This window comes from Oratosquilla oratoria, chromosome 21 (assembly GCF_046742065.1).
Source record: "Oratosquilla oratoria isolate Oo_2021 chromosome 21, ASM4674206v1, whole genome shotgun sequence".
Taxonomy (NCBI): domain Eukaryota; kingdom Metazoa; phylum Arthropoda; class Malacostraca; order Stomatopoda; family Squillidae; genus Oratosquilla; species Oratosquilla oratoria.
This window is the reverse complement of record NC_134797.1, coordinates 43,040,256-43,054,407: the sequence shown is the minus strand read 5'-3', so window position 1 is coordinate 43,054,407 and position 14,152 is coordinate 43,040,256. Positions and strand designations below refer to the sequence as shown.

The 14,152-nt window shown below is 41.1% G+C and overlaps 2 protein-coding genes across 6 annotated transcripts in view; one reads left to right on the top strand and one right to left on the bottom strand.

Moving 5' to 3' along the window:
• The window catches only part of galene (potassium two pore domain channel subfamily K member galene), a 112,894-nt gene that overhangs the window by 19,582 nt on the left and 79,160 nt on the right, over positions 1-14,152 (top strand). For 4 of the 5 annotated variants that reach the window (XM_076204782.1, XM_076204784.1, XM_076204781.1 and 1 more), the window contains exons 2-3: positions 3,509-3,921; positions 4,800-5,013. In XM_076204782.1, coding sequence (XP_076060897.1) covers positions 3,727-3,921; positions 4,800-5,013 — 409 coding nt within the window. In that variant the 5' untranslated portion in view covers positions 3,509-3,726. The remainder of the gene's footprint in view (positions 1-3,508; positions 3,922-4,799; positions 5,014-14,152) is intronic. The other variant, XM_076204785.1, reaches the window with a different exon arrangement.
• Positions 9,720-14,152, bottom strand: part of LOC143036880 (superoxide dismutase [Cu-Zn]-like) — a 38,860-nt gene continuing 34,427 nt past the window's right edge. Inside the window, exons 5-6 of the mRNA XM_076204787.1 lie at positions 10,939-11,273; positions 9,720-10,481 (exon numbers count right to left, since the gene is read on the bottom strand). Coding sequence (XP_076060902.1) covers positions 10,956-11,273 — 318 coding nt within the window. The 3' untranslated portion in view covers positions 9,720-10,481; positions 10,939-10,955. The remainder of the gene's footprint in view (positions 10,482-10,938; positions 11,274-14,152) is intronic.

Below are 14,152 nucleotides of genomic sequence, written 5' to 3'. Positions count from 1 at the left end.
CTTCCCTTAGCGTCGACCGTTGCGAGTTCGTTTGAGTAAAAACGACTTCGGTTACAACATTCTATTTTTCAAATCTCCAAATATCAAATTATCTTTCCGTCGTATACAGCAAAGCTGAATGATGAACTAAGATATTGTAAATCTATACGAATGTTAGATATACTGATGATATGTTCTTAGAGAAGAGAACTTTTAAATGGTCTCATGTAAGAAAAAATATACAGAAATGAAATGGTTAGGTTAGGTAGACCTTTTGAAGAACAGAATCCAAATCAAACGGGATTCCTATTCTTCAAAAGCTCCTAGATTTCTGCAAGTGAAATCATATTTGCCCACGATGAATATTTCCAAAGGTCAATGGATCCCAGATATAATATCAAGATTATTCATCACCAAACAAATTGTCAACAAGTTTCCTCCCCCTCCCCCTGACCCGACCTCATGTCACCCTCAGGTCACATGGGGTTGGGGTAGTGACATTTATTCTTTTCCAAGTTCCCTTTCCTTTGTAAGAGGTTGCTATTCAAGACAGCATCCTCCTTCCACCTTGTATCATCTTTCAAAAAGATGGTCGCTGGACCAGTCAGGTCCAACAAGCCATAAACAATGCCAGACGTGTCCTCAACCGCATTCGGGCCGTCCGACACGAACCATGGGGTCAGCGCAGAGAAACACTCATCCACCCCACCCACTCTAGTCCGCTCCCGGCTTCTGTTTGGTGCACAAGCTTTGCACGACCTGCCGATGTCGGTCATCCGTCGCATGGCTACAATCGAGTGCCAAGCACTTAGACTAGGACTCGACCTCCCGCAGTCTGTCCCTCAGGAGCAAGTATACTGTGAAGCCGGAATCCTCCCACTTTGGCATCGCCTGAAGAAAGAGGAAATCGCACGACGCGGCCTCCGTCTTCGTTTCCAGTGGGTGCCCTCCCATGTAGGCATCCATGGAAACGGGATGGCAGACCGAGCCGCCAAACGAGGGGCCCTAACCTCTGAAGAGGATTGCATCTCGCTCTGCTTCTCAACAGGTGATGCCAACAACAACAAAAAACTTGACCAAGCCACATGAGATCTCTGGTCAGACGAATACGCCGGGACTGCCGCTACCTGAGGCTGGCCCATCAAGACCTGCAATACGGGAACCTTCTGGACCCACCCTCCTCCACTTCCAACCCACATTCTTCACCTCACCTCAAGAATCCGTGTCAACCATTGGCGAACCCACTACCTGAAGACCGTCTGTGCCTGCGGGACGGAGCTGTCTCTTTCCTCCACTGCATATTCCTATGCCCCGTTCTTCGTAACCGCTTCCAGTCGCTGCTGAAACTCCTAGGAGAGAACCCCCCAAGAATGTCTAAGTTATACTCAATCACCGACCACCTAATCTCCACCTTTCCAGTTGGACACTTATTACAGCGCCACTAGCAGCCCCTAACGCCCACCATCCTTCCAGAGACGGACTAGTTGTACACACTAGTACCTACAACTGTCTAGCAACACACACCACACAACTAAAATTGAGAAACTAAAAGACAGTCCCTAAATCGGACCCCTCCGCTGGGACTCATTATTAAGAAGAAAAATCCACCATGTACTACTGAAGAGGATTGCAGTTAGCAATCGAAATATATGGTTTCGCTAACTCAACTCTTTCGTCCGACTGTGGTGTTCGTTGTGATATACTAGTTATTCAAATGGAGGTCGGAGGTAGGGTGATGAAGGAAAATGCCCCAATGTGATAACCCTTTGAAGTGGCAACGAGGATTGCGCTGTCGTTCTCAGCCAATACCAGCGCTTCTATCCTTAAGGGGCCAATCTCGGACTGAAAAGATGAAGTTCTAGAGGAGGGAGAATAAAAGATAAAAGTGATCATCATTCTAAAATAGAGATGTCTCCAATCGCAAGAGAATAATGCGTGGCTCTGGTCCATAGGGGTGTCACTAAAGTCCCTAATGTATTGAATATATAAACCTAAGAGCAAATCGAGACGCAGACGACACAGGCCACGCAGCAAAGGAAGATTTGCTGTTGCTGAATTGAAGTGCAGTTTGAACTTCTCTCTGACTTCAAATGCTGAGGTAGTACATCTAGAAGCATTTCAAGTGAGAGAGAACTTCAAAATATACTTCAATTCAGCAACAGGAAGTCTGCCTTTGCTGTGTGGCCTACGTCTCCTGCGTCTCCTGCGTCTCAACCTGTGCCCAGGCTTAGACCTGTAGATTTGGCCTCTGTAATGAACTGGTTTAGTTTTCTAGCAAAACTAGGTGGCTAACCATAGAACTAATATCACGCAAACACATTTTTTCACTTTTTTACATATTGCATTTGATAGATCTATTTATGTTTTCCCTCTAATGAATTGTTACGTTAGGTTAAGTCATGTTACGTTAGGAGCTATTGGACAACGTCAATTTCGTGTTAAATATTAGTGCTTGCGTGATTCTGGAATTTTGCAACATCTGATTGTCAAAATGGCGTTTACCGGCTATGACAACCATCAGTCTAAGACCATTTCAAAATGCGCCAGCAGCAAGGACACAACATTCACTGTTGTTATCAATATACAATTATTTCTTTATATATTTCACTTGTTTGTTTTTATTTGTCTGTTTATCTGTTTATCTAATCATATATTTATTAGTTTTATTTTGTCATTTGTTTATTTATTTATCTATTTATTTGTGTGTTCATTTATTTACCTGTTTATTCATCTCTTATTCTTTATTCTACTCTATTTCATTTATTCATTTCTTATTCTATTTAATTTCTATTCGTCCATTTATTCATTTCTTATTTTACTTTTTTTTTTCTTTCTTTTTTTTTTTTTTTTTTGTCAACTTTTGGAATGTATGGCTGGGGTCGCTCCAGCACGATACAGCCACATGTATATGACCCCGCCCCATTTGGATTAAGCTCCGCCCATTCTCGCTTAAGCTCCGCCTACAAATGCTGTTGCAAACTACACACCCTGAACCTCGTTTCACACGTATCGACTTTTCGCCGTCCGCCGTCCACGACAGGACGTCATGCTCTCAAGTAACCATAGGTGTCATAGGGACCCCTTCATACGTCGTCACGGTCGCGGCATGTGAAAGCGTCAATATTCAACGGTTATTTGAAAGAACGACGTCGTGTCGTGGACGGCGCACGGCAAAAAGCCGATACGGGTGAAAAGACCCTTCAGGTGGCGTTACACTAGACTAACATGCTATTTGTTGTTGGTACTTTGTTTGAGTAGAAATGAGTTCGGTTACAATATTCTAGACTTCTATAAGAACATCTAAACAATGTCTCTACATTCGTATAGATTCAACTTCTCTTGATTGGTCATTCAACTTCTCACTATATGACGCAAAAATAGTTTGACATTTGGAAATTTGAAAAACAAAAGATTGTAACCGAAGTCGTTTCTACTCAAACCAAGTAGCATGCTAGCTAGAAATGCCTGGTGTGCCGCCAGCTTTAGACTCTGGATCAAGGATCTTATCTTACTCTCTCCTTCCTACCAGAATCCTTTAACACAACATAATGATCCTGCGAATAGTGAAGTGTGGACTAGTTCTCTAGACGTTTGGGCCATGCGCATCACTGCCCAATGGAAAACTGAGAACGTTGGAGCTTCAGGGAAAGGATTGGCGTGACCTAGGTCAAGCGTCATCGTGACCTAAGGTCAAGTGACCGTGGATAAGGTCAAGGGTGTGTTGCGGGTTTCCCGTCTTGCGGCAAAATGAGGGAGGATAAGAATATGGCTTGCGGTGACTGTGGACAATACATCAAAAGTATTTTGAAGTTCTTGGCGAGCCACATTGGACTCGTGTCTCTTGTCGTCGGATATACTATCATCGGGGCCATCATCTTCGTAGAACTCGAAGCTGAACACGAAATGGAAGTGAAGAAGGCAATGAGCAGCAAGAGATTAAACGTAAGGACAATTTTCATTTTTTTTTTTTTATCCTATCGACCCATAAGGGGGTCTATTAAGCATGGTGTGAAATTGTTCAGTCTCCACGTTTTTTTTTTTTTTTTTTTTTCTTTCTTTTTTAGTTTTTTTTTTCGTTCTTTTTCGTTTTTTTCGTTTTTTCTTTCTTTTCTTTTGCGTGTGTTGGACGATGATGCGTTGTACTTGAAGAGGAGGAGGGTGGTCAAAAATAATCTATAATTCCCTAATGTATTTATTCTTTTTGTTAAACTTTAATTTTTTAAACAAGTGGTCTGTTCTTACTGGACTGTCCTTTGGATAGTTCCCTAACTTTGAAGGTTACTTTGCTTTAGCTTTAGTTAATTCTCATAGTTCTAAAGATTTTTTTTTTAAGTATTCTTAATAACCTGAGTCACTTTCACAATTCCTTAATTTTTTTAACTTTCGTCAAATTCACTTATTTCTTCGTTCTACTAAACAAAATTTATTTGCTCGAATTACTAAAATAAGTAATCTTATTGGATCGTCATTTTTATAGAACAAATAAAAAGTAAGATTAAATAAATAGAATAGATAAAATAGTAAATAATAAAAAAAGGACAAGCAAGTCATATATATAATGAGTAAATAAACAAAAATAAAAATAAAAGTAAAAAAAAATCAGCAAAAACTAAAAATTGATCAATAAGATAGATCAGTAGAATAGATAGATTAAATAGAATAAGTAAATAAAACAAAAAATATGCAATAGATAATCGAGATAAAACCAGATAGATAAATATAATAAAATAAAAACAGATAAAATGAAACCAACAAATAAGAAAAAATAAAAAAGTGAAAATTGATTAACATGTTCCTCCTTTCGTCTTCGCCTTCTTCAGGTAACAGACGACCTTTGGACCATCACGGGGGGTATGAAGGTCTTGAACGAGATGGAGTGGTCTGAGCAAGTTCGTACTCGACTCCAGGCCTTCGAGAAGGACTTGATCAACGCCATTAAGATGGAGGGCTGGGACGGCGAGGAAACTGGTGCAACAAAACAATGGACTTTCGCCGGAGCTCTCTTCTATTCCATCATCCTCATCACAACTATAGGTAGGTCATAAGAACATGGAGGAGACCCCAAGAGATCCTAAAGCCTACACTAGACAGTTCCACGTCCATCACCCCGACCTGTCATCCTCTCCCAAAAAGTTATTTCACCTTCTCTCAAAATAATCAATTGGGGACTGCAAGAGACCATAAGGCCTACACTAGGCAGTTCCATGCCCCTTACCACATGCCATCCCTATCCATAAAGTTGCATAATCTTCTCCTAAAACAACCAGAACATAAGAATGGGGGAGACTGCATGAGACCATAAGGCCTACACTAGGCAGTTCCATGTCACTTCATCCCTATCCATAAAGTTATCTTAGTTTCTCTTAAAACAACCCATTGTTTCAGCAATAACTACAATATTATTATTATTGTTAACCACTCCGTTGGTAAACCAGACCTTGCCCATTTCCTTCTTAAACCTAAATTTATCCAAATTAAACCCATCACTACGAGTCCTGCCATGCTGCCTTAATATGATGACCTTGCTATCTACGTGTAGATAACATCTTCAAGTAACACTTCAACCTTACCCCCTCCTCCTCCTCCCCCTCCCCCTCCGCCACCTCCCACTTACTGTCATTTACATCGTAATGTTATGTGAAAGTAGTATGTTATGTTTTTTCATTGATTTGCCTTTTTTTTTTTATCTCATTTTACTTTCTATTCCTTATCTATTTATTTACTTTTATTTTTATTCTATTTTATTTTATCAATTTTTTTATTTTTTCTTATTTTTCTTTATAATCATTATTATTATAACTATTATTGTTATTATTATTATTATTATTATTATTATTGTTATTATTATTATCATTATTATTATCATTATTATTATTACTATTATTATTATCATTATTATTATGATTATTATTGTTGTTGTTGTTATTATTATTAATTATTATCTTATTAATAGGATAGGAAGGACTGTAGGATAATAGGGCCGATTCACACTAGAGCAGCACGTAAACGGAACGTGACCTGCAGGTTATCGTAAGCGTCCCCTTCAGTAAACAGCAGCAGCATATACAGTATAGTCACACTGCCCCTCCAGTCTCCTGCAATACGGTGGCAATACAGTGCTGGCCGTGTCCCCAAAAGGATCTTTCTCAGAGACAGACATGTTTGAGAATCTAAGTGTTACAGAGGTGGCATTGCTGGCGCTCCTTTTGGAAGAAGAAGAGGAATTTCAGTTTTAAAAGAAGCAGAAATCACTAGGGGGGGGGGGAATGGAAAACAGAAGGAGAGTGCTTCATACTTTATAGATATGCTTGATGATGAACTAAATCTCATCAGTACTTCAGAATGTCGAAGTATCAGTTTAATGAATCAATAATTTTGCTTGAGAATTTGGGGATGATGTAACAAAAAAAAAATTCAGTTATCGCTTAACACAATACTATGCTTTACTAAAACCAAATAAGGTTACGGGGGGTAAGTCGTATATGGGGACAAGACGTACAGTCGTTCCTGATGAAAAATATCGTCCGTATGACAGCATCACGCGTTCTGAGGAAGAAAATCACGGTAAGAACCGGTGTCGGTCCCGTGTCCACACTATCCAACACGTACAGGTTCGAGACCTTAACGTTTCCGGTCAGACACGGCGAAATATTCTCGCTGAGAAAGGTGACCGACAACCGTGTGAGGTGCAGGTCAGGTGTAATGATTAGCTATTGTCTTGGATCACGTGTTGGACTCGCGATCGACAGATATTTCCCTACCGGAAGAGAGCTCATATATATGACCGATCTATGGGTAATTCTGTGATCTTACACGCACACACACACCCCAACTCCCCGCCCACAAGAGTTGGAGTAACACCTCGCAGCGCAGCGACTGAAATTAGTTCAGCACTGGGCGGGATTCGAACCCGGACCTCCGTAGTGGCAGCCGGGAACTCTAACAACTGTGCCACGAGGAGTGAACGCAACAATGGGTGTACCATTCAACCATATTTTGTCGGTTCGGTTCGGTACGGTACGTGTAGTGTGAATCAGCCATTTAAAGAAGTTTCAGGATGCCAGGCTATTTGATGGCTCGGAGGAGTTGGTAAGCGTGGTTGGGATCTTGTAGCCAAAAGGCTTTTATTCTGTGGTTGTTGATATGTACAGTACATCGGTATTTACATTCAAGGACACTTATATGGTGGATTCGTTCGTCTATATATTTGTACGTCTATTTATTTGTTTATCCCCGTCATCATCACATACGTACTCTCCCCTCTTTTCCTGCTTAAATCACACACACACTCCCTCAATCCTTCATATGTGTATGTGTACATACATACAAATATATATATATATTATATATATAAGTATTTCACAGATGATGCATGAATATAATTTGCAGAAAAAAAACACTGGTAAATAAGAAACGTAGTTCGAACGTTTTCGTCTTTTTAAGACATCATCAAGGGAATACAGTAAAGGAGATACAGACAGTATATATATACAGAAGTAAAAATATTTTAGGGAACACAATGATGAATTTTCTCAGGCTTGTGTGATTCATCTTTCTGTGTTCCCTAAAATATTTTTACTTCTGTATATATACTGTCTGTATCTCCTTTACTGTATTCCCTTGATGATGTCTTAAACAGAACGTTCGGACTATGTTTCTTATTTACCAGTGTTTTTTCTGCAATACACACACATATACACATATACACACACACATATACTGTACACACACACATATACTGTACACACACATATACTGTACACATACACACACACACATGTATACATATACACATATATACACATATACACACACACAGACACCTTTTTTCTCTCTCTTCCCCGCCATCTATTTCTCTATCTGTCGCCACATACTGTCCTGCCATATCTTTCTCCCTCTGTCTCTTTCACTCGCCATATCTGTCTACCTCCCCACCTGCGCCATAACTACCTAATTTTCTACCTCTCTCCCCCTCTCTATCTTCCACTTTCTCATTCATTAACTGTGTGTGTGGACATCTTAAAGTATCATTTCAATGAGTGCCAAATGAACTACCAAAATTTAAAAATAAAATAAGAATTCGTCAAACGTCATCTATAGTTGTGTCCGCCTCAGAGCAACGGTTTTGTCGACGTTGCTTAAGCTTAGCGAGTTTACTTTTGGGAAACGAGACGATGGCATCCATAAATATATAGATGTATTAGTTATCTTTAACACCAATAATACAGTTAGTTCTATACACATAGATTTTACATAATTTTTAGTTATCGTAACCGTGGTTTTCATGCGACATGAAAACGTCGAATTTGCAAAGATATTTTTATTCTATGCTAAGAGGAATTATTATATTCAGATTTGTATCGATTTCATCGTTTAGTTCACTTACCAATTTTTATTTTAAACACCGAGAACAATAGTCTAATTTTACATTAGAATTACTGTAGGGGTAACATTGAACAAGTTGGATTGTAATCCTGCATTAAAAATGGAGAACCTCGTTTAGGCTTCTGCTTCGTTTGGTCCACCTTTGAGGGCAAGAGGGACATCACCACCTGCCCGAGTCGGGTCTGGCGAGACGACTCAGCTGTAACAGCTGTAAGTTCCGGCGATAGTACATAAACATTTCCGCGTTCATGCACATATATATGCACATGTGCAGATACGCATGTACACGTACATACACACGTTCACATTCAAAACACGCACACGCATACACAGAGAGAGATGGAAAGAGTGAAAAAATTGAGAGGAAGAGAGAAGGGAACAGAGAGAGAGAGAGAGAGAGAGCGAGAGCGAGAGCGTGTGTAAGAGAGAGAGTGTGTGTAAGAGAGAGAGTGTGTGTAAGAGGGAGAGAGAGAGGAGGAATAGAGAGAGGAGAGGGAGGAGAGGGAGGGAGGAAGGGGTAAGGTGGATTGTGGTTACAGACACGTATAGCGGTGGTGGTAGTGGCGGTGGTGGTAGTGAACACCTTGGCTTCGGCAGCCCTTGTCCGTTTTGGGTTTCGCTTCGCTTAATTTCGGACTTTGGCTTCTCTGTGTATTTGTCTGTCCGCTTCCGGGTTTTCTGCTTTAGCATCGAACGTCAATAGTTTCTTGAGGATCTCGTCTTTGTTTTCCGGATAATGTTCTTGGAGCAGTTGGTTTCGGGCTGCGATCGATGACAGCTCGTTGCACTCTAGTAAGAAATGCTCGAGGTTTTTCCAATTTAGTTTCAGTGGGTTTGTCTTGGCGCGGAACAGAATGGCAGTCTAGGTTTCCATTAATTTCTTCTTCAGTTTTTATTTCTGATTTCTAACGCCCGTAGTGCGATAAAGGAGGGTTATTTGCAAGTTCGGATTTCAATACGTTTGTGTCAATATTGTTTATTGCGCATCTGAGCATGCACAATCCCTCAATGATGCACACACATACACGCAGACTTGTACATGGAGAGAGAGAGAGAGAGAGAGAGAGAGAGAGAGAGAGAGAGAGAGAGAGAGAGAGAGAGAGAGAGAGAGAGAGAGAGAGAGAGAGAGAGAGAGAGAGAGAGAGAGAGAGAGAGAGAGAGAGAGGTGGGTAGAGTGGGTTGCAGTTTGATACACATTACACACACGAACACACGCACAAGTCATTGCGAGGAATGTGGCATGTTCGAGCCGTCGTTAAGAAATTATCAAGAACGAATTATCTTCTATACTAAGGAAACTGCTAGTTTGCATGGATGTGTAATGAATAAATGAATACAAAATAAAACGAAAAACAGAAAAAACTAAATTTATATCAGCATATTCGAGCACAGAACTGAACAAACACCTTAGAGTTTTTGGATGAGAATATAAAAGTACACGCCAATAAACACTCGAAATGCATGGATCAGTTATTCTTTTGTTCACGTGACAATGTCAACAATACATGAATAAGGACGACTCTTGAATATGCGAAAATACCAATTAAAATTTTTATTCTGATTAAATCCAAACAACTTTATACATCTAAAAGCCAGAGTAGGAAAATTGAGAGGTTTAATTCGTGTTTTCCTGTCTTCTGCAACAAGTTGGTAAAAAAAAAATGATACAGGTTGTAATAAAATGATTATCACCGATGTTGATCATATTTAGACATTTATATTCTTTCGTAAAGCATGAAGATTAAACAGGAAAAAGGGTTTGAAATGAGGCATCTGTCATCACAGTCTGAAAAGTAGGTGGGCCAGGAAAGAAACGACATGACGTCACCATGACATGAGGTCTTGTAACTTTATCGAATGTCTGTATACGGTGTTTAAGATTATTCACATGACTGAATTACAAAAACAATTATATTGGAAGCTGGCAACTTTTCATTTAATATCAGCAAACAGCGAATTTGTCTTCGTGTATTTTTCCCTAAGACGTCTTCGTAGCTTAAATTTCTTATGATATACAGGGGCCGTTGACTTCAATGATGTGTAGATTCTGAATAGTTTGCGTGGTTGAGTGAAATTTTGAAAACACGTTTTGGCTGTGGAACACGTAGTCCTGGAACCTGTGTGCAAATATAGATAAATAACAAATAAAATGAAACAAAATAAGATGCAATGAAATAGATAAGATACATAGATCATTTCCGTGTGAAGTAAATAAGACCGTTTTTCAACAAGTTGATCCATTATATTCAGACTTTCGATTATCTTGAGCGTGACCATATCCCGATTATTTTCTAAATTCAGCAAAATCATACAAAACCCATTACCCAACTTTCCTTAAATATATATGTTAGCTGATTTAACCATTCTGCAGTCACACTATTTTCGACCGGACAAACCAAACTCGACCAAAACCAATGCCTCACTCCCGGATGTCGTCCAAATGTGAAAACCAACAAATAAATGTCTCATAGTACTTGGTAATGGAAAAGGTGGTGGTTTTGAGGGGAGTTTAAAAAGAGGAGGTGGGGGGGAATACCCCCAACCCCGTTTTTTTTATGAAATTGTGACTCTTACCATCGTTCCTATATGTCCTAACCGTAGACAACCCGAGACTGGGTCAGGTAGGCAGGAAGGATCGTTGCGGGAACCGCCCTGACAATAACCAACCCGCATCCGAGTCGTCCTCCAGCGTTGCCCGTCGCGAGGGAGGACTGGTCGCCGCCAAGGCCGAGGTCGTCCTCCTTCTCGTGAACGACGAAGGAGCGGTCGCCGATGTAGGAGGGCGAGGCGGGGTTGAGAGAGATGAGACCGTCGTAGAAGTTGATGTGGGCGTCACCGTACTGGCTGGCCTGGATGTTTCCCAAGTCACCCACGTGGCGTTCCGCGGATTGTGGCGATCCGTGCGTTCTCTGTAAAGATGATAATGATGCTTGATAACAATAATAATAGCAATAATAACAACAATAGCACCGATAATAATTATAATAGTTATGATTATAAAAGTAAATTATAATTATATTATAATAACAATGATGATAAAAAGTTATAATAACTAGAGTAACAATAACAGTAATATCATTAATAGTTATAAAAAATATCTGATAATTATAACAATAGTAACAATGATGATTATAATGTTTTCTGTTAAATTGGATAGCCGCTAACAGTCTGACGATGTGTGTTGCTGATCGCTCAAAATTCCGGGAATTTTTTTCCTCGTTGTTCAGTGTGGAACAGGAGTTTCCAATATTCATATGGGTATCAATATCTGCAGATTTCGAGATATATTACCTCTTCTTCAGCTGGGTGGGAATAGTACATATTCTAATAATCTGAGTTTATATGTGCATATAAATTCAGACTCAAAATATTTACTAATCCCACCCAGCTGAAGAATATTGGAAACTCCTTTTCCACACTGAACGAGGAAAAAAATTCCCGCAATTTTGAGAGATCAGCTACACACATCGTCAGACCGTTAGCGGCTATCCAGTTTAAGAAAAACTGTATTAGAGAGAAGATTCCAAGAATAATGATAATGATGATGATGCATAATACATACATATACATACCAAAGGCTTTTTCCCCCTACACGGGGGTAGCCAAAAAGAAAAATGCATAGAAACCACTCCCATCCATTCCATTTCCTACATGTTCCACTCCCCTCCACCCTCCTCCTCCTCTCTTACCTCCTGGATGACGGGTCATCCCTGCATCCTGTCCACTGCCCTGGGTCATTAGCAGTGTCGCAAGACACAGCACATCCACAGCAAGGCCGCTTCATAAATTCGGCGACCCCCCCATCATCATTTTTACAATAAAGTAAAAATGATGATGATGATGATAACAATAGTAATAAAACATTAAAGAAAAATCGAGTGACGATAAAAGTCTTCACACAGGCCTGGAGGACATTGTCTTGCAACAGTTTATTAATATACAGGCTAGTTAGCTAAGCTCCTGACATATGACTATACAAGGTATGTGGTCTCTCTCTTTACCGACCAGCTGTACTTCCTTTGTAAACCTCTTCTCCCAGAACTAGCTGTTCTTCCCTGTCCTCTCTTGTATAATAATGATATGGTTTAACGTCTCACACTCCCCCTATCGGGAGGCTAGAACAGTGCCCCTCACAGAGGGCTTTGTAGCGTGGAATTTAATGAACCATGTCCTTGGTTCAACTTCGCCGGTGGCAGGATTCGAACCGCCCTCACCTCGACCTTCGCCGCAAGTAACGACGCCCTAACCCGCTCAGCCAGCCAGCTTCCGTTATATAAAGATAATAATGATAAATTAGCAAAGCGCCTAATGGAGTGATGTTTGGGTAGTGGGAGCTCTTGGACACTGGAGTGTCCTGCTCAAGTGTGGGAAGGGCAGTGACGAATATCATGAAGTTAATAAAAACGCAAAATACAAAGACATTATACAAGGCATCTATAACTCGCCTAATTGCCCATCCCATTCCCTGTGGGAAGTGAGAAACCCCTGGTAGGACAAAGCCCTGTCAGTTGTGGCAACCCACTTTTTTCACCCGACGTTTGGGTCGCCTCCCCGCCTGGCCAGGGCTGCCGCGAATCAACGCGACATAGCCCGCAGCGGGTCACGAACTCACGGCCACCTGCTCACGAGTTCGAGACTGTATCCACACGGGCTACCGCGCGTCCTACAAGGTATATATATCGTAATACAGAACACATCATTTTCCCCCAAATATGGAGGGTGGCCAATCAAGGCCACCCACTTCACCCATCCTTCACCCATTCCATCCTCACTTGGGGGGGGGAACAAATGGGTTTGGTATGGGTGGTATGGCGAGTGTATGCATTAGCCGTCTAAACCCCATATAAAGGGAGAGAAGCCTTTTTGGTATATAGATAGAATTTAGGTATGTATATAATCTCAACCACTAAATTGAGACTGTTTATGCATTACCAATACTTGCTTTTTGCTACTTCGTTTAAGTAGAAACTACTTCGGCTACGATATTTTTTTTTTCTTCAGATTTTCAAGTGTCAAATTACTCTTGCGTCATAGAGTCAGAAGCTGAATGACGAACTAAGAGAAGTTAAACTTAAAATATGAATGTTAGACACATTGTTGAGATGTTCCTACGGAAGTCTCGAATATTACAACCTAAGTAGTTCCTCCTGAAACGAAGTAGCAAAATCAAATAGCATGCTAGCCTAGTGTGCCGCCACGTTAACTTTAGATATGTAAGCAAGAACTCGCAAATCTCATGCACGCTTCGTGTGTGACAATGGAAGGCCCTATCAACACGAAAGGTGGCGAGGAGCCTACTACGCCAGGAGGCACTGAGTAGCTGTGGCCGAAGCCGTCACCTTTGCCCTAAGTACTGTATATCCGCTTTAGGGACTGTTGGGAAACAGGTAACTTATAGTCATTCCTGGGAATCCGTATGCGTGTAGGTGGAGATTTGATTGGACGAGAACATCGAGGGACTAGAGCAGCCATCGTCTCCGTGTTGGTGCGCACACACACACTACGCAAGACTTGACCAAAGGAACTGACCCGCACGTGCCGATCCCGGTGAAGAAGACGTTCAAGGTTACCGACAAGACGATGAGGATGACGAAGACGACGACGGTGTCCGTGGCTCTTATGTGCAGCCTGCTGGCGGCCTTCTCCGTGCAGGTCGAAGTCAGTAGATTACCATGGTGCTGACCCGCACATGCCGATCCCGGTGATGAAGACGTTCAAGGTCACTGACAAGACGATGAGGATGACGAAGACGACAATGGTGTCCGTGGCTCTTGTGTGCAGCCTGCTG